General features: G+C 47.6%; 1 protein-coding gene across 3 annotated transcripts in view; it reads left to right on the top strand.

Annotated features, from left to right (window-relative positions):
- Window positions 1-20,696, top strand: part of AREL1 (apoptosis resistant E3 ubiquitin protein ligase 1) — a 28,490-nt gene extending 7,794 nt beyond the window's left edge. Inside the window, exons 3-20 of one of the 3 annotated variants that reach the window (XM_048852121.2) lie at window positions 694-753; window positions 1,642-1,838; window positions 2,558-2,795; window positions 3,830-3,999; window positions 4,087-4,267; window positions 5,124-5,371; window positions 7,521-7,598; window positions 8,578-8,719; window positions 9,172-9,293; window positions 11,179-11,254; window positions 12,063-12,172; window positions 12,875-13,054; window positions 13,214-13,339; window positions 13,565-13,694; window positions 13,775-13,833; window positions 15,878-15,967; window positions 16,965-17,140; window positions 17,452-20,696. In XM_048852121.2, coding sequence (XP_048708078.1) covers window positions 738-753; window positions 1,642-1,838; window positions 2,558-2,795; window positions 3,830-3,999; window positions 4,087-4,267; window positions 5,124-5,371; window positions 7,521-7,598; window positions 8,578-8,719; window positions 9,172-9,293; window positions 11,179-11,254; window positions 12,063-12,172; window positions 12,875-13,054; window positions 13,214-13,339; window positions 13,565-13,694; window positions 13,775-13,833; window positions 15,878-15,967; window positions 16,965-17,140; window positions 17,452-17,554 — 2,442 coding nt within the window. In that variant the 5' untranslated portion in view covers window positions 694-737 and the 3' untranslated portion in view covers window positions 17,555-20,696. Of the gene's footprint in view, window positions 1-693; window positions 754-1,641; window positions 1,869-2,557; window positions 2,796-3,829; window positions 4,000-4,086; window positions 4,268-5,123; window positions 5,372-7,520; window positions 7,599-8,577; window positions 8,720-9,171; window positions 9,294-11,178; window positions 11,255-12,062; window positions 12,173-12,874; window positions 13,055-13,213; window positions 13,340-13,564; window positions 13,695-13,774; window positions 13,834-15,877; window positions 15,968-16,964; window positions 17,141-17,451 lie in introns of those variants that run through there. The other 2 variants (XM_048852119.2, XM_048852125.2) reach the window with 2 other exon arrangements.
- The last annotated feature ends 2,877 nt before the right edge of the window (window positions 20,697-23,573 follow it).

Here is a 23,573-nt window from a genome sequence, read left to right as displayed (position 1 = left end):
AGGGGAAGAGGTTTATGCTCCACAACCCACTTATTCCGTAGTTTTTCTGCTGAGGCTGCCAACCTGAGGGCTAGTTGCTACCAGCTATGGTGGTGGTTTTGTGATGTGCCCACATGACTTGTGGGAATGGAACTCAGATCCATGCAAACTCACTTCACAGAGCCGTCAAACAGATAGGAACTACCGTCAGTCATCAGTATTGGAATTGGTGACCCCAAGGTGAGTGACCGTATTGCCCAGTCCCCAAAGCCCACTTGCCCACTCCCAACACAGTCTATGAAGCTCATACTGTATTGTCTTTATTTCAGGTATCACTGGTTCAGAACAGGAATCTGTGATGTAATTGTTCTTTACAGTAAACTGGGCTGATCGGGTGTTCCATAGCCTTTTGGTATCATGCATTAGGGATCTGTTTAGGAAGAAGACTGATTTTCTCAGCTCCCACTGAAGCATATAATGTGTCTGGGGGAGGAAGAGATGGGGACTCCTGCTGGCCCCTCAGAGTTTTGGGGCACTGGGTATTTGTTGATGGGAGCTGTAAGCTGTGTGGATTTGAGAAGGAGTCACTGAACTAGACATGGAGTACTTGTGGCACCTTAGAGACTAATAAATTTATTTGAGCATAAGCTTTCGTGAGCTACAGCTCACTTCATCGGATGCATTCAGTGGAGACATGGTGTGTTTGTGTTCTAGATGCAGCTGTAATCCTCAGCTGTGTGTCTCACCGAAGGGACCTGATGTTTTACATTATTGGTAAGTGGAGAGGTGGCCCTAATGTCAGTTTTCAGAGCAGCAGCCGTGTTAGTCTGTATCGTATTAGTGCATCTCACTGTAGGATCCTGAGGGTTTCCCTAAGTCTTCTACTGTCTTGAATGCTTTCACATTGGTTTATGGTCTATCTAACAAACAGAAAGTTTTCTTGCCACATTGCACTCTTCTTCAACCCCAAGCAGAGTTATCCCATTGACCTCACTCCTGGCTCATCCCTCCTCTTTACCTTTATGGCCTAGTGGGGTTTGTTTCCTCCACGATGCATGCTTGTCCAATTTTAAATACTACAAGTGGTAGTTGCCGCATTGTTTCCTGTGGTGGAATCTCAGTAGTTTTATGTAGGTATTCATAGAAAACCACTTGCAAATGTATCTAGATTCTCCTGTGCCATACTTCAGACTCTGGGCAGCTACAACCATCTCCACTCAATTCATAGGTTTCAGAGTAACAGCCATGTTAGTCTGTATTCGCAAAAAGAAAAGGAGTACTTGTGGCACCTTAGAGACTAACAAATTTATTTGAGCATAAGCTTTCGTGAGCTACAGCTCAGAAGTGAGCTGTAGCTCACGAAAGCTTATGCTCAAATAAATTTGTTAGTCTCTAAGGTGCCACAAGTACTCCTTTTCTTTTTACTCAATTCATAGTCATTCATAGAGTCTAAAACTTAGGGACCTTTATGGTCATCTAGTGTGACCTTCTGAATAACACAGGCCACTGAAGTTCCCATAGTAATTTCTGCATCTAGCCCATAATTTCTGGTTGAGTTAGAGCGTATCTTGTAGAAAGACATCCAATCTTGGTGCAGGTGGGATCTCAGTGCCTTGCTGGGCCATGCTACCATAACCATCCTGTATTCTTTTCCTGCTGCAGGTGGGATCACAGTATCCATTGTAGTCTTCTTCTTCACCATTAAGTTCCTCTTTGAGCTTGCCGCACGTGTAGTCAGCTTCCTCCAGCATGAGGACCGGGAGCGCCGAGGGGAGCGAACTATTTATGACTACGTGCGAGGCAACTATTTGGACCCCCGCTCCTGCAAAGTCTCCTGGGATTGGAAGGACCCCTATGAGGTGGGCCACAGCATGGCCTTCCGAGTGCATGTAAGGGAATGTTTCTGTCTCCACACAGATTGGGGGGTAGGCCTTTTATCTCTAGGAGATGAAGGGGAAATTTCTTCACTGTCTGGAGGGTGTGGGACAGGGTGAGGTCCTCTCCTGTTTGTCTATTAGGACATTTTCGTGGTTGAGCTGAATATAGTGTTTGTGTCTAACAAACTCCTTTCATGCTGTTGCGTGTCATCGCCACAGACTAGGTCAATTGCTGGGGTGAGTGTCTTCTATGCACCTTCCTTTATGGTGAATTGGTGGGGGCACTACATAGTTCTCTCTGGGGACATGTGGACAAGACCTAGTGGTCTTCCTTTAAGGATGTGGCTTCCCCTGCTCTCCTTTTGGGCTTGGGTTCTGTTGATCCTGATCTGGATGCACACTAACAATTCAGGGATCAATTGCCCAGAAACTTGTTCTTCTCAAGTCACTTTTTTGAACCCGAGCACAATAAGGAACAAGGGAGAGGGGTCAAGGGCTCAAAGGTACTCACTGTCCCCTCTCTCTGTAGAAGAACGGTGCCCATACCATGGGGCTGTGGGGCCTTGTCCTGCATTTGCTGTCCCCTCACTCCCTTGCTGAGGCAGGGCTCCATCCTGCCCCTCTATTGCAAGGTGGCTGGTTTCTCTCTGTCCCTGCACCCCATATCTCTGCTGACCTGGGCTTCTCCATTCCCCATGCAGTTATTCTATAAGAATGGGCAGCCCTTCCCTGCTCATCGGCCTGTGGGGCTGCGAGTTCAAATCTGCCATGTGGAGCTAGCAATGGATATTCCTGTGACCCAGGAAGTCCTTCAGGAGCCCAATTCCAATGTGGCGAAAGTGGCCTTCACTGTGCGCAGGGCTGGGCGATATGAGATTACCATAAAGCTCGGCGGCTTGAATGTGGCCTACAGCCCCTACTACAAAGTGTTTCAGCCAGGTAAGGTCTAGGTGAATCGGTAGTGAGCCTGAGTGGATATAGAGGTGTCAGACACCCCAAGGTATATGTGTTGAGAGCTGAGATAGATATGTGGGGAGGATTTACCCCTTCTGCATTCTGTTCTTCGCACATGCCACCCCAAGTAGCAGAGACTCTTGGTTTAAGCAAGCTTATGGGCAGCAAACATAGGAAAACAGAAGCTGCTATATACTGGAGTAGGCTGCTAGTGCCTCTCAGCCTACATAGCTGTTGGCACCATACCATGCCTTGTGGGTAACTTCATCCTGACCCAGCTGAGTGGTTAGAGAATGCCTTTATGCACAACGATTGAGAATTATAATTTATCTTAGGTAATGTCACTGCAAGTGCTATTTTGATTCGACTCTAATCCTCTTGGATCTTCTTAACTTTGCTTCATTGATTTCCTCTAGCAATGAATTTCACAGATTAATTATCCATTAGTTGGAAAAGTTTCCTTTTTCCTTTTAATTATTTTTTTTCTGTTTGATTCCAATCAGCATATTTTATACCCTCTGTGCATGTACAATAAAAAATACATCCATTAAATAATTTTACAAATAGACACGATACCAGTTAAGTTGCCCCCTTTATTGCCTCCAAAAAAAAAGAGGATGCCCAAAACTTACTCAATACCCTTCTGGCTAAAGCTTGCATTACTAGCTGAGGCTTACAGATCCACTGATCTGTACTTTATTGGACTGGCTGTGGGAATGAGTTCCAGAGTTGAGGGCTAAAGTGCTAGCATGATTGGAGTGGAGGACACTCTTTTAAATGTCCTTAGTGAAGCTGAGAGTTAACCCTGTTCAGCATGTTGGGCCTCTATCCCCTGGCAAGCTCTTTCCTCCCCATTCTATGCATTTCAGTGCTTAGTGGCTTGGTTCTCTAGCTGCAGAGGTGGGGAATGTATTAAGAATTCATCCATTCTTTACAGGGCATTGTGCTCCTATCTTGTTAGCTCTCTGCTGCTGTACCTAGGGCAGTCTCTGATTCTAAATTGTCTCTCTTTGTTTCAGGGATGGTGGTTCCTTCCAAGACCAAAATCGTCTGCCACTTCTCCACTCTGGTGCTGACCTGTAGGCAGCAGCACACCTTGCAGATTGTCCCCAGAGATGAGTATGATAATCCCACCAGCAATTCTGTGTCCCTGATAGATGAGCAGAATTACAGCCTTTCCATCCATGAGGTGAGTTGGACTCCATCCCTCTCTCCCAGTCTCCTACTGAGCTAGAGAGTGTTGTTCTCTCCACTGATGTTCTCTCTCTTTATCTAGCTGGGTCCCCAAGAGGAAGAGAGCTCTGGCATTTTGTTTGAGAAGTCCGTGGTGTCCAATCGGCAGACTTGCCAAGTGTTTCTGCGACTTACCCTGCACCATAAAGGCTGTTTCCATGCTTGCATCTGCTACCAAAACCAGCCTATTAGCAATGGCGATTTTGACATTATTGTCCTAAGTGGTGAGTTAAGAGATGTTAGGTGATCCCAGACCAATTGCACTTCCTACTGGATGCCATATGGTCTAGTCAAGTAGAGCTGGTTTTTTATTTAAATGTGGCTTCCCTCCATGCCATCCACACTCAGTTGCCCTGGTAATGTCCATTAATTTAAAATATTATTTAAATAAGGTAAATTTGGTGCTGGCAAAGAAAGCTAGATGGAGAAAACACTGGAGACAGACATTCCCTATCCCCACAACAGGTATAACCCAGGAGCTGTCTCCTCCCCTGCCTCAGAGGGGAATTTTTTAGAGATTGAGCAGTTGACTGTGGCCTACTCATTCCTTTGCAACTCACAGGTTAACAGTAGGGGAGCCAATTTTGGGCGTGCTTTGCGATCTACAGATGAAGAGTAGTATGTAAAAGATAGGTGGTATTCTCATTCCTAATTGTTTTGTGATGTGGTTCTCTGTCCCACAAGGAGAGAAGCTACCAATTTATTTCACACAAGCTACTGAATGACTGTCATATGGTTATGGCTTTTGGTCACTACAGGCAGGAGTTAGGTTAGAACTGGTGCCCTAGAAGTAAAAGGTTCTGTATTCCTACACTCTCTCTCTCTCTCCCTCCCCACCGCCCCCCCCAGCCTGTCTCCCAGGCCTATGGAAAGGCTTGACATACTGATGTCCTGGAGGTGAAAGTCTCCATATCCCATTCTTGAGCCTCTTTCATTATTAACTCACTTTACCAGGTTCCCACTTAGCTGGTTAGACTTTTTGCTTAGTGCTGTTCTGTGGACTCTGAGCTTAATGTGAGATGCTGAACTTCGTTTCTTGGCTGTATCAAGCTTTACACGTGTTCCATCTGTGTCCTTTAGAAAATGAAATGAACATTGTAGAACGCAATGTGTCCACGTCAGGGGTGAGTATCTACTTTGAAGCCTATCTTTACAACTCTACTAGCTATGCCAACACGCAGTGGCACCTCCCACCCACTCATCTGGGCTCCTCCCAGCGCCGTCCTTCTACCGCAACTGAGGATGAGGATGAAGACTCTCCATCTGACGGCCAGACTCCTGAGAAAGTGAAGAAACCCAAAAAAGTGTATTGCTATGTGTCACCCAAGGTAAAGCCCACATGATTGCTGCTCTTTAGCTTTTGATTCAAATGTTCTGGCATTTCAGAGCTTGCCTTGCCCATCACTTTGGGCTCTGCTTCTAGACACGTCAAACTTGGCTGGTAAAGTTTGTCGAAACTAAGTATTTGTTTAAACTTGTTATATCAGATTCCTTTCCTCTGGTTTTTTTTTTTTTTCCTCCCCTAAAGGATCCAAAGATGCCGCTGCAACATCTGGGGAAAAATGATCCCCCACCTAGCTAATCAATGGGAGCGAGAAACCTGGAAAGCAGGAACAGCTGAGGGAGACCAAGAGAGGGAGTGGGCAGAAAATGTAGAGTTTGCAATTCAGTATCAGTTAAAAAGACTGCTTCAGTTTTAGCATTGCATATGTAGAAGCATCGTATCACAGAGCAGGGGGATATAACAATATCTCTGTCTGATCCAAAACCCATTGAAGTCAATGGGAGTCTTTTCATTGACTTTAGTGGGCTTTGAATTAGCTCCTGTATGGGTCTGGTGAGATCGGGCATCAAGTGTCCTCAGTGTTGAGTACTTATAGATCATGATTAGAAGGAAGAAAATCAGATTAAAAACAATAAAACTGATCGGGGGCTAGGAAGGCTGATTTAAGAAGAAAGATTAGAAAAACACAATCTGTTTAACAGCTAAAGTGAAGGGATTAAAATATAAAAACCTAGAACTGAGAGTGGTTATTTAGTTTGATACCTTGAGGTATAACTAGGAGAAATGGCAGGAAATTAAGAAAAGAACAATGTAGATTTTGCCATTGTAACCAGATCAATATTTACAGCAACCATTGACCCTCCACTCCCCACCAAAACCCCTATCCTAAGCAGGGTGCCTAGGGAAGCCAGAAGAGCAGAAAATTCCATTAGAGACCTCAATTTGCCAATCCATTAATTTGGGAGGGGTTCAAGTAATACAGTAATAGGTACCCATGTAAAACCCTAATCTAGGAAAAATCTTCCTGACAGAGAGAGAGATGAGGCTGTGAAACAGTCACCAAACAGTAAAGGGGAAGGCACATTGCTTGGGATATTTAAACCTAGATTGGATGCAGTATTAGAAAATGTGGAACTAGGAATGATGTCTGAGGGGGAGGGGGAATGACCCAGTAGTCCCTTCACTCTGATTCAGGGAGACAATTTTGGACTTTCATCAAGCTTCACTGTTAAATTTCCTGATAGTGGAGATCATTCTGAATGCCTTCTGTTGTAGCTACTGCTTGGACTGGAAGAGAGACCCCTTGTGCACCTGTCTAATCTGTGTATTTTTTTATGCACCCATAACTGTAGTGTTTGGGCACCATATACATAAATATAGACCGTCATTCCTGTCCAACAGATCCAGGCTGTCCAGCCCAGCAGTCCCAGTGACTTACACAGGGCTGTTCTCACTTGCTCAAGTCCAGGAAAATTGCTGCTGACTGTTCCCCAGCCATCTTTGCTGAAGGAGGCCTGTGCAGAAGGGAGTCTTGTATTGTGCCCTAAAGGAACTAAAATTGGGGCTTAGCCTGCTCTCCAGTGAGAGGGAGTTCCACAGCTAAGGGCCTTCTGCCACAAACGCTCTGCATGGTGAAGACAGCAAACTGGCTTGGTCACCCCAGCTTCAACAATTGCAAGATTTTTTTTTTTATTTGTTTGAACTTGATGTTCATGACATTGAAGGAGTAACAGCAATAATTTGGCCAATGCAGGATAACTTTCCTCAGGACTTCCCAGCTCTGTCAATGCATTGCAGTCCTGTACTGTAGCATCCCTTGCTATTTGAATCCTGGCTTCCACCCTAAATTCCTATACACCAACTATCTTTTTAAAAGCTAAGGTGTGCGCCGTTGGCCTGTTAATGCATGCTCTGGTTTACTGCTATATTTATATCACATCAGCGTGTCCTGGGAGCTTCACAGACAAGTGTAACAATTAAGTCCTTTTGCCAAGTTGCTTACAATCATTCTTCTCTCCCATGTTACTGCGTAGTGGAGGTTTGAAGGGCATGTGTATTGTCACAGGAGAGGTTCTGGAAGGAGGCTTTTCCTGTGGGTTTGTTCATCTTGTGTCTTGAGTCTAGAGTACTTCAGAAAAGAGCTTTAGTAGAAATATGGCTGCTAATGATTTCTCTTCCCTACGGCTCCCCAGCAATTCTCAGTGAAGGAATTCTACTTGAAGATCATTCCTTGGCGCCTCTTCACCTTCAGAGTATGTCCTGGCACCAAGGTGGGTTTGTCTCCATCCAGTTATTGTTGCAGTTTCCACCCTATCACCCCTTGTTGCTGAATAATGAATAATAATAATAATAATGAATAATGCCTGTTAGATCTGCTGTTGGCGAATTGTGGTTATTTCCACTGAGCAGCTAGATATGTGAAATCCAGGAACTCAAAAAACACCTTTCCTACCAGAGTACTGGAAATGTGTGCGAGCAGGGGCCAGCCATGTCTCTTCTCCTCACCCTAACATCAGGATCCTAGATATCATTCTCAGTCCTGTATCACACTTCTCCTAATTGCTTTATTGGAGGAGGAAGAAGGCATCTAGTTTTGGTCCCCCTGAAGCCCATACTGTTTGAAGTGGGCTTTATAAAGGCAACATCCCAGCTGGAATCCAGATGCTAGAGCAGAGTTGGCCAACCTGTGGCTCCGGAGCCACATGCGGCTCTTCAGAAGTTAATATGCGGCTCCTTGTATAGGCACCGACTCCGGGCTGGAGCTGCAGGCACCAACTTTCCAATGTGCCGCGGGTGCTCACTGCTCAACCTTGGCTCTGCCACAGGCCTTGCCCCCACTCCACCGCTTCCTGCCCTCTCCCCTGAGCCTGCTATGCCCTCGCTCCTCCCTCTTCCCCCTCTGAGCCTCCTGCACACCACAAAACAGCTGATTGGGAGGGAGGGGGAGACGCTGATCAGCCGGACTGCCGGTGGGTGGGGGGAGCGGGGTGGGGGAGCTGATGGGGGGCTGCCGACGTATTACTGTGGCTCTCTGGCAATGTACACTGGTAAATTGTCTTGTATTGTATCCTTTTCAAACTCAGGTTGGCCACCCCTGCTCTAGAGGCAGTGTGCCTGTTAATTGGTTCTGTGTGAGTGTGCAGATGGGAAGGTGTGTGTGCAGAAAGTGGTCTTGGTATGTGTACCCCACACTCTGTGCTTTCTGCTGCACAGTCGTTTGACCCCTGTCCTGCGTCTCTTTGCTGCTAGTTTTCTTACCACGGGCCTGATCCTGTGCACAAGCTGTTGACACTGGTGGTAGATGATGGGATCCAGCCCCCTGTGGAGCTCAGCTGCAAGGAGAGGAACATCTTGGCAGCCACTTTCATTCGTTCTCTGCATAAAAACATAGGTAAAAGAGGCTGGTGGGATAGACACTATGATTGGGGGATTCAGGTTGCTGCATCCTCAGGTTGCAAGCATCTCGGGGTGGCAGGCAGGGAGTTAGCTCTTGAGGTCATTTATTCCCGTTTACTTAGAGTTCTATAACCCTTCTAGGAATTGTAGAGTAGTCCTCTGTCTCTCCTTCTGCTTCTGATAGCACTTCCAATGAAGGATTTCATTGACCCTGGCTTCTCATGCTCAGCAGGCTTCTCTGTCATTCCTCTGAAGGCATCTCTATGAGTGGCTGGATGTCTGAGAGACTAAACCACAAACTGTCCCCTGGGAGTTATGCTGTCCCTGCCTTCCATGGCAGATCACTCTGACTATAGACCAGTCCTATGCAAATTGGGATGGGGACCCCATCCTGACACGTGAGGTGTTGGCAGCTCAGATGCAATCATAATAAGATCACTGTTTCAGGAGGCTCAGAGACTTTTCAGGACAAAGTGAACTTCTTCCAGCGGGAGTTGCGTCAAGTGCATATGAAGAGACCTCACTCCAAGGTTACACTGAAGGTCAGCCGCCACGGCCTGCTGGAATCTGTGAGTGAGCTTGTGACAATTGGCACCTGGGGGGACAATAGGCTGTTCCCACTTGTGCCCAGGACCCATCCCTGCACCTTTCGTTGCCACTCAGTTACTCTCTAGTGAAATCCAAGTTGACACCAACTGCGGGAACAATGACAATTTTGAGCCTCTAGCTCCAGGAGATAAACTGATCGCCAGCTTTGGGAAGGGAAGCAAAAAAAAATTTCCCGTTTGATAGTGTTACATAATTAGATATATGCTGAAAGCCTTATACCTTCTTCTTAAACCTCTGGCATCAGTCTCTGATAGCTGCTAGGACTCAGGGACAGTTGATCTCTCCTGGTATGGCAGTAGCAATGTCCAGGCTAGAGGGGCAGTTGGTTTGTGTGCAGTAGAAAGAGCCCCGAATACTGCCTTCGTCCAGTGTGCTTTGTTTGGGTTTGGTAACTGTTCCTGCTTATGGGAAGCTGTGTACCTCCCCCTTAAACTGTAAGAGCCAGTGATGCTCTGAGCAGGGAGGAGGCCATGGCCTCGCACTGTTGTGTCCTTGCACAGTTCTTCAGAAAAATATAAGAAAATCCTGATCGTTGTCCTATATCAGATGCTTACTAATCCTTGAAAAATGGGAACCCACCCTAGATGCTCTGAGAATTACTGTCATGTCCATTAGGATAGACCAAGCCAAAGAATGTGGAACTGTGGCAATAACAGCCCCAGAGCACTGGCTCAATCTGTTTGCGAAGTGTTCTGCAGAGCATTAGCAGTGAGACTTGACTCAAACTCACCTGTTATAGTCCTTAAATGACCTTCTAAATTAGATGCAATAGAACTATCAGTTGCCATGACTTGTGATGCCATGTGTGTTTTGGGATAGAATTGTGACAGAAATGGAAAAGACCAGTTGTGGGGGAGGGAGGACTGGTTGAGATTCTCTTTGATATAGTTGGTAAATTTAGATTTGGGAATATTTTCTGCAGGTTGGACAGGCTGTACATTATATGCACTGAGGCTTCAGGTACTGATTCATTATCCAAACCAGTTTTAATTCCTAAAAGCATTTTCAGAGACTCCCTCTGTACCCTGTTATCTTGGAAATTGCTGCAGAGCCATTAGCTGGAGCATTGCAGGCAGATAAGATCAAAAAAATTAAATGTGGGGGTGAGAAATATAAACACTTGAAAAATGAGGACAACACACATGGCAAATGCAACCAGAGAAATAAGCACTAATCAGGGGCTAGCATGATGCTCCAATTTATTTAATGATCAACTAAGTCTGAGCTTACTGTTGCTTTCAGGGGTCTTTAGGGTACAGGTTTTGCACTTAGATCTTTAATTGGGATCAGGAATGTGGGCCTACATATTTCCAGTCACTTGAAAGATTTTGTTAAAGTAAATCATGCTGTAACAGGTAAATGTAAACCAGCAACTTCTCCCTGGGCTTCTTTCTTCTACATTCTTTCTGAGGGGCTGTTTTCTAAACTGGACAGATGGGCCAGAGAGAACTAAGACTTCTTTACAAAAGTTGCTCCTAGCTACAGACGGTTTAATAAACTCTATTGAGTTGCTGCCTCTGGGTAGGAGAGGGGGCAGTTTTGGGGGAAGTGCTGTGAATGGGCAATGCTTAGGCTGTTGCTATTGAGCAAATTTTGTCTTGGTCTTGAGACCAGGAGCTGTCAGATGTGGGGAACTTTTCTCTTAAATTCTGTAATGGAGAACACACCTATGGTTGAGACTGAAAGGAAAATGACCTGCCTAAGATTAGTTTCTGGCTCCCCATCCTGTATTCAGATTACTAGACTGGGCCCCTCCCATTCTGCTTTACTTAAGTCCTCCGTGCATGGATGCTGAGCCCTGGGCAGTGGCCGCTGCTGCTAATGCTTTTCCTTTCACTCTCTCAGTCTCTGAAAGCAACACGGAATTTTTCCATTTCCGACTGGAGCAAAAACTTTGAAGTGGTTTTCCAGGATGAAGAAGGTAAGGGAACTTGCTCCAGCAGAAATTTTTATGGGCTTGAGGAGGGTGTGCCAGGAGCATACTGAGAGTCACTTGCTGGTCTGGAATTCTGGCTGCCTTGCAACATATCCATCTGTGTCTAGATCCTTCTATGGCCTCCATCCCTGTAGTTTTGAACAAACATTAATGAATATAGCCTCCCAACCCCCTGTGAGGTAGGGAAGTATTATTATCCCCATTTTACAGATGGAGATGTGAGGCACAGAGACTAAGTGACTTACCCAAGGCCATACATTTGAGTGTGTGGCTGAGTTGGTATCAGAACACATTATTCTTGAGTCCCCGTTCAGTGCCTTCATTACAAGAGCATCCTTTTTTAGAGTTTGCAGCTGGGCTTCCGATTGTGTCACATGTAAATAGTGGCTGGTTTGATATTGGTCACCTGGGTGGAGAAGGGGATGTGAATGTGGTGGATAGAGAGGTTTCACCAGTCACTTGTGTATTTAAATGTGTGAAAATGAATCTCCTGCATTTCATGCTCACTTAATGGATGTGAAACCACAGGTCTGAGTGAATGGAAAATCATTCAGTAACAGGAGTCTGATATGAGCAGTTATAGGAAAATTAAGTGAACGGCCATCTCTGTACTTATTTTCCTGTGATCGCATTCCCAGAGCAATGCTCTGCCCATCACAGTGACTTAGAGATAATGATGCTCTAGCCAGAGAGATTATTCTGTTTTTCTGGCAGCTCTGGGTGGGAAGAAGAAATGGAAGAGAGCTGGATGTGGCCCAGAGCTGACCGGTTTTGGACTTATTTTATCTTGTAGCTCTGGACTGGGGAGGCCCCCGCAGAGAGTGGTTTGAGCTGATCTGTAAGGCTTTATTTAACACCACCAATCAGCTCTTTACCCGCTTCAGTGACAACAACCAAGCACTGGTGAGTCCTTACCTTCCTACTTCAGTGGACAGAACTTGACATGTAGGCATGCTGTCAGCTAAACAGCAAACACATCAAAACAGCCTCTGTGCCTGCCTGCTTTCCCCGGCTGCTCTCAGGCCTGCCCCAAATCCTCCTAAATTGTCTCCAAATTCTTGCTTGGATGTCCCACCACGTTGCAGAGTTAAGAGCACTGGCTCATAAGCCAGCAAGGTACACCACTAACAGGGAAGTCAAGGCTTTCAGGAACTGGGGTTGGCACTACCTAAGAAGGCCTTATTGGGCAGAAGATGCAGTCTGTCTGCCTATTAGAATCCCTTCCTCCTGTCATGGGGTGGAAGGCAAATTTTTGGGACAATGCATGTGGCTCATGTTGTGTCTCTGCTGGCTGGATTCTGGTTTTTAATCTCTGCTACTGCGCTCTCTGAGTGTCATTCTTGAGACCCACAACAGCTTTACCTTAAGCACTGGGCCAAATCTATGGTCCATGTTATGAAAGAGGTCAGACTAGAAATGTGATTGTAATGATCCCTTCTGGCCTTAAAAGCTATGAATCTATGTTCAGATTTAGGGTGCAGTTCAAGGGCTGTGAGGGCATCTTCCTGGATGTGGTGTGCAATGTGAATGCCAGTTGGGGTCATTGCTGTCACTTCTGTTAACTATGGCTGATACTGTAGTAATTCTGATCCCCGTCCTTTGCAGGTGCATCCCAACCCTGACCGGCCCCCACATCTACGGCTGAAGGTGTATGAGTTTGCAGGCCGCCTGGTTGGGAAGTGTCTCTATGAGTCATCTCTGGGAGGAGCTTACAAGCAGCTGGTGCGAGCTCGTTTCACCAGATCCTTTCTGGCTCAGATCATAGGACTGCGAATGCATTACAAGGTAAGGCCACACAGCCTTCTGTGCTAAGCCCAGGCTGAAGTGAAACTGAATGTGAGCTTGCTCCCAGCAGACCCAGAATTCCTGCTCAACAGTGTATGTTAAATCTCTCTCTCTCTCTCTCTCTCCACCCGCTGTACCTCATCTACCTTTCTTCCTCAGTATTTTGAAACAGATGACCCAGAATTCTATAAATCCAAGGTTTGTTTCATATTGAACAATGATGTGAGTGAGATGGAGCTCGTCTTCGCTGAGGAGAAATACAACAAATTGGGGCAGCTGGAGAAGGTGAGAGGTGGTGAGTGAGGGTGGGACAGTCTCCACTCCTTTCATCTGTAGTAGGAGAGGCTGGGAATTGTGTGGGATGTCCCTGCAACAGTGGCCACAGAAGAAGAGTATCAGTAACGTAGGAGTAGGGAGAGGTTCTTCAGGTGGGGGTTTACGCTACAAGGAAGATACTGCTCATCCTCACACACTCTTACACTGACATCCTTGTGTGGCCTCCTGTTTCAGGTGGTTGAGCTGGTAACTGGAGGGGCTCAGGTCCTAGTAACCAATGAAAATAAGATCTTCTACCTGAATCTACTTGCCCAATACAGACTGGCCAATCAGGTTAGAGAAGAGGTGGATCACTTCCTGAAAGGTGAGGTACTGTGTGCTCCCTGCTTGGCTCTAACTCCCTGTTCTGGAGGCACTGCCACTTACTCTCTTCTTGTCTTTCAGGTCTCAATGAGCTGGTTCCTGAAAACCTCCTAGCTATTTTTGATGAGAATGAGCTTGAGGTAGGTGCTGCTGATCCTGAGCCTGCCTGCCCACTGACCCTCCTTTTCAGAAGAAAGTTGGTTGGGGATGGGAAGCCTCAACACTTGCAAAGTGTGTCTTTCCAAAACCTTCCCCCCCCTCCTTCCCTCCTCTCCATTGTGAGCGTATGTATCTGAGGGAGAAGGCACTGAGTGTTGTTTGATATTTCCTTCTTCTCTCATGTATGTGCAGGCTTCAGGGATAATAATGTATCATTATTGTTTATATTCCTAATCAATGGGTATTTGAGTCATGGGTTCAGATGCTCTTAAGTCCCCTGGGGTAGTAGGAAGGCTAGCCAGACTGTGAATGCCGCTTAGGGCAGGTGGAATGATATTTAGAGGACAGGGCCAGTTCCTTTAGGTCACTCTTCTACCATAATATTGAGCCCAGGGCAAGACAGAGAGGCACTGATCAATTTCTCTGCTCCCCATTTAACATCAAAGCCTAGAATCCTTGGTGCACGCATCCTAGTTCCAGCTCTGAGACTCACCGCTTTGCATAGTCTGTCAAGTACTTTGCTTTGTACAGTGGTCATTTGGGCAGCCAAACGTGAGTTCTTGTTTTCTGGGTAGCTGTTACCCCAATCAATTTAGGGTACTTCAAGAGGGTGTGCTCAGTAGGTGACAAGATTCTAGAATAGCAATGGGGTGCATAGGACTCTTAGCCAGTGGTGAGCTGGAGCCGGTTCGCTGGAACCGGTTGTTAAATTTGGAAGCGGGACAACCGGTTCTAAAAGGGCTTCTAAATTTAACAAATGGCCAAAAGTGGCCCCTTAGGCGCTGACTCCGTGGGTGCTCCGGGGCTGTAGCACCCATGGGGAAAATTTGGTGGGTGCGCCCACCAGCAGCTCCCCGCCCCGCGCCTGGCCCCAGCTCGCCTCCACCCCTGAGTTACGCTCCGCCCCGCTCTGCTTCTCCACTCCCCCCCCGCCGCCCCCCCCCCCCGGTTTCCTGCGAATCAGCTGTTTGCACGGGAAGCCTGGGAAGGCTGAGAATCAAGCAGCGGCTTTGTGCTCAGGCCCGCGGAGGCGGAGCGCAGGTGGGGCGGGGCGGGGCGGCGCGAGAAGGGCTGCCCGCGCCGCAGCAGGTAACCGGGAGGAGGGGGGTGCACGGGGGAACCGCTCCGCGCCCCAGCTCGCCTCCGCCTCCCTGGGTCTGAGAGCGAAGCCGCCGCTTGCTTCTCAGCCCTCCCAGGCTTCCTGTGCGAACAGTTGATTCGTGAGAAGCTGGGGGGTGGGGGGCGGAGAAGCAGAGCGGGGTGGTGCATTCGGGGGAGGAGGCAGACTGGAGGTGAATGGGGCCAGGCGCGGGGCAGGGCAATTTTCCCTGTGGGTGCTCCAGCCCCGGAGCACCCACGGAGTTGGTGCCTAAGGCGCAACTTTTGATGTGATCAGTGGCGGGAGCGACCACTACCCCTGCTCCCCCCAGCTACGCTGCCCCGCCCCTAGGAGCCAGAGGGACCGACCAGATGCTTCCTGGGAGCTGCCCCAGGTAAGCACTGCCGTGACTCCCCACCTCCTCCCCCTCCCCCCCCGGCAGGTCTCTCTGGCTCTTAGGGGCAGGGTGGGCACCCACTACGGTGGCCCATGAGACCCTCCTGCCCGGTTCTGGAGGCAGTCAGGGGACAGGGGAGGGGGGTGGATGGGGCAGGGGGAGCGGGGGTGGGCCATGACTCCCTCGTGGGGTGCGGAGTGAACTGGTTGTTAATATTTTGGCAGCTCATCACTGCTATTAGCCCCCTCCTCTCAGTGTTTCCCCTATTTCCTGGTTTGGCAGCTGTTTTTTCCTTCCCTTAGCCTATCTTATATCCAACAGGAGAAGCTGGTACTGCTTGAGATACCATCCTATCTCTTGATTGAGATCATGAGGTCTTACTAGAGTTGCATATGTCCTGGGCCCAGCACTCTGAGCATCCTGCATGCCTCTTAAGGGCACAAACCTGACTATTGTAACCGGAATAATGGTTGGCTTCATGGGTACTTTGTGCTCCTGTTTTTGTAACTGCAGGTCTTTTTCCTTTCAGTTGCTGATGTGTGGTACTGGAGACATCAGTGTCTGTGATTTCAAGGCTCATGCTGTGCTGGTGGGAGGATCCTGGCACTTCCGAGAAAAGGTAGGTGGGAAGTTTTCTTCTTCCTCCACTGGAATGGGTTGACTGTCTTCTGTGTCACTTGGGCTTCATATGGAGACTGCCTGCTGAAAGCAGGAGAAGCTTCCAGAAAGAAAAACTGGAAAGAACTTGGAGAAGAGCAGAGTGGAAAAGCAAGACCTGGGCCTGGAGGTGTAGACACAGAAGAGCAAACTTTGCATTTGGAAAGGGAGCTTACAAAGAGGACAGAAGCCACTGAGGGCAGAACAGGGATGGCTGCACTGCAGCTGCAGCAGGGGAAAGTTCAGCATTTGTATTGAGAAATGAAAAGGCAACTGTAAGGGCATTTCAGCATTGGCCCAATGCTGGTGTTGGGAATCACATCAGTGAAGATGTTCAGGATGATATGCCTATATATCAGGGATGGTTTGAGGATTTTTCAGTCCATATCATTGTGAGGTAGAAGGTTGGCAGCCAGTAGAGATTCCTGAGCAAGTGACCCGGGACTTATTCCAGGAGAACATCCCACCCTGATGAGGGGGGCACATGAGACTGTCTAGAGAAGTGATGGGAACTGCTAAAGTGTCCAAGAGGAAAACAAATTACATTAGTGACAGACACTAGAACTGTTCCCCCTTCCAACCTGCCAAGGCACCAGAGGATGTGGGAGAGCAAAAGATTAGCCTAGGGCAGGAAGCAGATATGATTTGTAACCTAAACCTTAATTAGCTTTCCCATTAAGCATTTCCAATAGAGAGGAGCACCTATGGTGTGGGAGATGGATGAGACATTCCTAGCGTAATAGAGATGGGTGGTAGCAACAAGGGGTAAAGGTGGCTGGTGAGAAGTGACTATGCAATTGTTCCTTTTCTGGTTTGCCCTCATAATAGGGGTGGCTGTGGCAGTTGGTAGAGCTACTTTCTTGCAAGACATTTTGCCTGCTCTTCTTCTGATAACCTGCCATTGTACTTTTGTGACTCTGCTTCCCTGACCTGGCTCTGCCATTACTGGTCCCTGTCAGGTCATGAGGTGGTTTTGGACCGTGGTCTCCAGTTTCACACAGGAGGAACTGGCCCGGCTGTTGCAGTTCACAACTGGTTCCTCTCAGTTGCCTCCGGGAGGGTTTGCTGCACTCTGTCCATCTTTCCAAATCATCGCAGCTCCAACTCATAGTACTTTGCCGACAGCTCACACCTGGTGAGTGCCCTGTCTGTTGAACTCCCTGCAGCATGCGTGTGGGATTACACTATGTGCTTCTGAGTGGCAAGTACTTCATCTAATGGCATGCCTTGTGGTGAGCTGCCAACACTGCATGCCAAGTGTGTTGGCCCCTCTGAACTGTGAGATGCTGGTAGCAAGCATGTGGTGGGTGGCCTGTATATAATGGGTGACAGATGTGTGGTCGACACCATGTCATCTCACCCAAGGGCAGTGAGCAGCTGGAGGTGCCTGTGGTGGACATCCCCCACTGCACAAGTGGTGCGTATTAATTATTTTTCTTTTTTCAGTTTTAACCAGCTGTGCCTCCCGACTTATGACTCTTATGAAGAGGTGCACAAGATGCTGCAGCTGGCCATCAGCGAGGGATGTGAGGGCTTTGGCATGCTGTGATTCCCTTCCCCATCCCAGCTTCCTGGCTCTTCAGGGCAAGGCGTAGCTTGTGTCCACTGCTCATTCTTCTCTTCACAGAGCAATGGAGACAGAGCACAGACTCTGTGCAAAGAGGACTGTCGTGTGGTCTTTCCGTGTCCAGAGTACATCACCAAGAGCTCGCCTCACACTCTCCCCTCGCTCCCATCTCAGTTCAGAGTGGTACGGCAAAAGAACTGTGGTACATTTGTCAGGGTGGTGTGGCACTGGGATTTCCCAGGACTCTGTGCCTTTGTCCCTCTGGAAGGGGAGAGAGTCCGTGAGCAGGAGTTGCAGTGTGGCACAGGAGGACGTCTATGTAGCAGCCAGTGCTGTAGCTGTTTTGGGCGAGGACCAGCTTGAAGCTCTTTTGGAGATCTGGCATGTGGGAAGCCTTAACACCTTTCCATGCTTTGGCTCAGGTCCTTCTGCTGATGCTCCCCTGTAGCTTATGTAACTGTATTGCATGTCTCAGAAGGGCACAGGCTTGTTTTCCTATTCAGTCCCTGACCCATTAGGGCTTCCAGTTCTCTTCCTCTCACTTGCACTGGAAGCTGCCATTTCTTGCCTTGCTGGAGAGGAGGGAGAGCAGCATCTGCTAGAGAGAGCAACCCAAAGGAACGCTCTCTCTTTAGAGCACAAGCGCTGGCCCAGGCAGTGACACTGTACTACCTCCGCCAAGGGCTGGCAGCAGGAGCGTCCTTCTGTACTGACAGTGGCTGGTACAGGCCTCTGCTAGTAAGCTGGAAGAGGAGATTCTCCTTCAGTGAATGTTTCTGATGGTAGTCCTAAAGTTACACAGGAAGCTGTCCCACACCCCTTGCCTTCCTTTCCCTTCCTCAGGAGAGGGGATGGGTATGAGAGTGTGAGCCCTCAATGCTGAGCACAAAAGCCTCTCCAACGTTCACCTTTATGGCACGTATGTAGTATGCGATAGGCCAGCTGGCCAGCAGGCAGCTACTACTGTGTGCAGTGGGCTTCAGAATTACAGTTGGGGTAATGGTATTGGACAGAATCCAGTACCTCAGCCCCTGACATTCCACAGGGTCTTGGCTTCTACCTCTATCACATGGCAGCAGGAGGCACTGCCTGAAGTATGCTGGAGGAAGAGGAGAGTGTTTCCCAAAGGGGTGTTGGTGCCTGGAGAGCAGCTGGCCTTCTCTCCTCCCAATCCTCTGCTGTTCTCTCCCTGAGCACTGTTCCTTGCTGTTCCTTCTAGTGTTGCTGGCTTTCCAGCAGACAGGGTACGAAACTGGAGCGTCTCCCAGACAGAGACTGAGTAGCCCACCAGGTGGCATGTTGCACTAACATTGTCCAGATTACAGTTTGGGAGACAGTTATGAGCAGCAAATTTATAACTACCAGGTTCTGTTACCTCTGACTGTCTGCTCAGCTCCTCTCATCCCAGCGAAGTAAAGGGGTGAGGAGTCAAGGATCCTGGCTGGCAATCTTTCCAGTTTCAACAGTGAGGCCAAAATCTGAGCAGATAATTGAACTTCCAACTTGCCCCTAAAGTGCATCTCTTCAGGTCAAGAGTGGAAGCACATTGGTGAGTGGTTGGTGTGTGAGAAGAACCTGCACTGCCTGTGCTGAGTGCAGTCACTGGAATGAAGAGGATTCAGGATCCTGGGTTGGGATTTCAATCTAGCATCTCTCCCAAGAGCTAATTTTAGAAAAATAGATAAAACAAAAAATTGTGCCATCACCCTCAGTCCCTTCATTCTGCTGGAGCTGGAGCTGCCCTGAACTGGGCAGGACTTGTGAGGTATGGCTTTTAAGTTGGCTCTTCACTTTTCCAATACAACTTACTAAATACGTTAGGAATCTTGGGAAACATTATAGAAAAATGTCTTTTTTATTAAAGCAGTGTCTTAACCATTCTTAGGGAGCATGTGCATCACATCTTTACAGACGTATAAGCCATTGTGGTGCCCAAACCAGCTGGAACTCCAAGCATTGTCATGGCTCATTGGGATTTCTCAGTCTTGTGGGTTAATTCCCTCTCAGGCACTGAAGTGCTGGGAGACAGCCTGCTAAACAGCTGGTGCATTTCATCCCTGACTGATCACTTTAGCAGTGGCTGATTTGTCCCTTTTTTAAAACAGGCTCCCTTTTTGTAAGGTTCTGACCTCTTCTGGGGTTCCAACTTATTTGCACTCTGGATGGCTTCTATGGTCAGTGCAGTTGGGGCTCTCGTATACTGTTCCACCCATTCACTGCTCTCCCTAGGGACCAAAAGAAGGTGGCGGTGTTCCTCCGCTCAACTCCTGTTGGTTGGGGAGGCGCAGCGTGGTGCTGTTCCCTCATTGCAATCTTATGTCTTGTTCTTTGGCCTGGCAAGGGCCTTTCGAACCTTGTGGTTATAGGCTTATTCTGCCAATGACATCTTCCTCAGGAATCCTCTCCCTCTTTCTCTAGAGCTGGACTGTTTTCACATTGAGGACTGAGAGGCTGAACACCGAGTAGCTTCATCTGCTTGAAACAGCTCCCTAATCCTCACTGTGGGACAGCTAGCACCCCTCGCCTCTCTGCAGTTATACAGATGCCAAGGATTTTCTTTCAACACAAGTGCAGTCAGAACTGTGGTGGATGCTGTTAGTTCTTATTTGATAACCTTTCTTTATTGTTTCCATAAGCTGTTAGCTGGTCCCATTTCCCCCAGGGCTCCACCATTTCAGCGGTAGAGCCTCTTTGTCCCTAAATCTCTTCCTTCCTCTTCCCAACACATTCACCTTATATGCTGCCCTTACAATGACACCAGTGTGGGGGCAAGGTACGGAATGCACTGTGGTCACCTGTACTGTATGTTTTCTGCTGCAGAGGCTCCTTATTTTAGTTGGTCCCTTAAATATTCCCACCTAATTGAGGCGCTTCAGTAGAAAGTTTTTGATGCATGGTACTATCTCAGACAGATTCCTCACTCTCTGGAGCTGCCGTGGACCTCACAGGGCCTGTCCTCTGCCTGTATTTGAGAGTTATGTTGCATGTTTTAGAAACCAGAGACTAAGAGAGAGAGGCCAGGCCCCAGTTCTAGCTGGCAAGTTCCAAGTGGAGTTCAGCAGGTTCTGGAAGCCCATGGATTTTGTAAATAGTTTGTATAATAAATAAAATATTTTAAAAATGCTGTCTTGGTTTGGAGTTGTTCCTGAGAGGCACGGAGATGACCTAAACTGGTTAGCCTTAGTGGTGAAGAGTCCTCTTCAGATCTTCTAGTTTCTCACCAAGTCTGTCCCCAGGATTGGGCAGGGCATCTCACCCATCCCACTGATTTCTGGTAGGACTGACTAAATCAAGGACCTGGAAATTGAACTGAATTCTGCAGCAAGACTAGCTGGCTTCTGTGGTGCTTCAGGGCAGCAGGCTGGAAATTCTGCAGCACCTTCTGGTAAATCCAGAAATGAGATTTTTAGTAAACTTACTATACAAATGAATAATAGGGTCAGCTTCTGAGTTAATTTTTATATAAATGCATTTCATTATATTTTGTGCTGCTAGTATTTGCACTGAATTTGCTTAGCTGCATTGTAGAAGTTGTCAGGGGAGAAGATGGAGGTTTTAGTTGGAAGGGTGGACAGTTGGAGTTTATGGCACCTGGGAAGTTGTGGCCGTTTTGGAATGTGGGATATAAACTTAGCATCTGGAGGTTTCTTCTAAATGATCAACTAAATAGTTAACAGTAGACAAAATGTTTACTATTAGGCCTCAGGGTCAACATTCCTTTACCATGAATCTGAGTGTTGTTTTCAGGCTGTCTGCAGGCTAAGATTAACAGCACTATATTTGTCATTATGTTCTTGTTTGGAAGATTTTTCTTGTCAACTATAAGAACTAGAAACATAACTAGAAAAATGAAAAGATTATGGAGGGAGTGGATTCTGTGGCAACTGCCTTGTGGGCTTCTGACATCAGTATTGCTGGATGTAATGCTGTCAAAGTGTATTTTGGAATCAGCCCAAAGGCTTTGGTTGAGTTCTTCCCCCTTCTCTGGTAGGTATAGCTCTGATGGTTTGTATAAGTCCTACTACGTGCTGGCAGGTATCCTAATGTGTAATGAAATCGGCATTCCCTTCTCTGACTTTGGCCAATATTTGCCTTTAAAGCTGTGAGTGAGTGCTGGCTGCTGGATAGTGTGTGAGCAGAAGGTGTGGATCCCCGAGTCCCAGCTGTAGTATTGCACTACAGAGTTCCATCTGGCAGCCTTCAACAGGAGCAAGCTCTCATTTTGTCTGGTTCAGAGAAATCTGAGCTCAGTTACTGCAGTGATGGGTGCCATGAAGAACCTAGAGAGACTGAGAGTCACAGTATCCCCTTAAAGTGGATAAATCTGGGGTTCATGGTGTTCGATCAGGGCTCTCAAAAGTGGGTAAATAGCCGGATACCCCCTGTGGAACGATCAAAATGATTTCCAGCAGTGACTGTGTTCCTGTTCCAGACAAGAACATCAGCAAGCCACATGCATCATAACTAGTGTGACCATGCGAAAGGATCAAGGTAGAGGGAAGAGCTTTTTGAAACACTACCTGTTTGGCTGAACATGAAGGAAAGGGAGCCGCAGTCTGAATTATTTTAGCATGAAGTAGGTTCTAAAGTTTCTGCCCCTCTTTGCAGCAGGTGGTGTGATGTCATCTGGCCATCTCCATTGTCTTGTTCACCAATTCCTTCTGATGTCATGGAGATGGAATGGTGCCAGTGACCTATAGCCAGGTCTGCAACCTCGGTTCATCCCAGCATCTGTGAGTTTGCCTGGACCTGGGACAGGGCCAGGAGACGTTCTAGCTATGCATGCATCTCACAAGTTCTGCACGCACTAGCCTGTGTTCTTTGTGCCTACAGGCAGCTGCACAAAGGGAAATACTGCAGGCTCCCTGACTGTACACACACACACAGGCCCTTGGCCTGGTATGCTAAAGGGTGAATGTGCTGCTTGGGAACTGCATTGTTTGCAGCATTCTCTCCCCCTCCTAAGTTTTGTCTGCAGCACTAGAAGCACAAAGCACTCACAAGGCATCAGGAGTTTTTTCAGCCGTACTAAGGGAGAGACTGGTTCAGGGAGGTGCTGCTTTGGGGGATTCTCACTATATAAAAGATTGTTACAAGGAGGAGGGAGAAAAATTATTCTGCTTAATCTCTGAGGATAGGACAAGAAGCAATGGGCTTAAACTGCAGCAAGGGCAGTTTAGATTGGACATTAGGAAAAATTTCCTAACTGTTAGGGTGGTTAAGCACTGGAATAAATTACCCAGGAAGGTTGTGGAATCTCCACTGGAGGTTTTTAAGAGCAGGTTAGGCAAACACCTGTCAGCAGACATGCCAAACCCATGAAAAAAGCATGGAAATTGGGCTTGCTTTTGGCTTAATTGGCTTGTGAGTTGCTTGTTGGCTAGTAGCTTGTTGCTTCCTTTTTTTTGATCAGCTCCTGGCAAAGGGGGTCAAGCAGGGGCAACGGGGAGAGAGAGGGGTGCACAGTGGGTCCACCACAGTCCCAGACTACACACTAGGGGGATCTAGTCACATAGTGTGTTGGGGTTCTTAGGGATTGGCTTGTTTTGGCTTTGTTTTGAAATGGGATTATTGATTTTTGGCTTATTGTAAAAGTTGGGGTGCTTATTTACTGCATGAAAGTTTGCAACTGTGCCTGTCAGGGATGGTGTAGATAATACTTAATCCCGCCATGAGTGCAGGTGACAGGACTAGATGACCTCTCAAGGTCCCTTCCAGTCCTACAATTCTGCGATTTTTCTGATTTTTATAATATATTAAGACAGGTTTCAATCAATCTGGCAGCAGCTGTGGCACCTCCTAATGATGCTGTTTGTATCTTCTCTGCTGTGCTTCCATCTCTTCTCTGTGACATTGTGCCAGAAAGAAAGTAAAGGAGGAGAGCCCCTGACCTTACCTTTCCTGAGGATGTGTCAAGGTTCCTTCCCCACTCTGAACTCTAGGGTACAGATATGGGGACCTGCATGGAAGATCCCCTAAGATTTTTCTTACCAGCTTAGGT

Source organism: Caretta caretta, chromosome 6, assembly GCF_965140235.1.
Source record: "Caretta caretta isolate rCarCar2 chromosome 6, rCarCar1.hap1, whole genome shotgun sequence".
NCBI lineage: Eukaryota > Metazoa > Chordata > Testudines > Cheloniidae > Caretta > Caretta caretta.
This window is presented reverse-complemented; position numbering and strand designations above follow the sequence as displayed.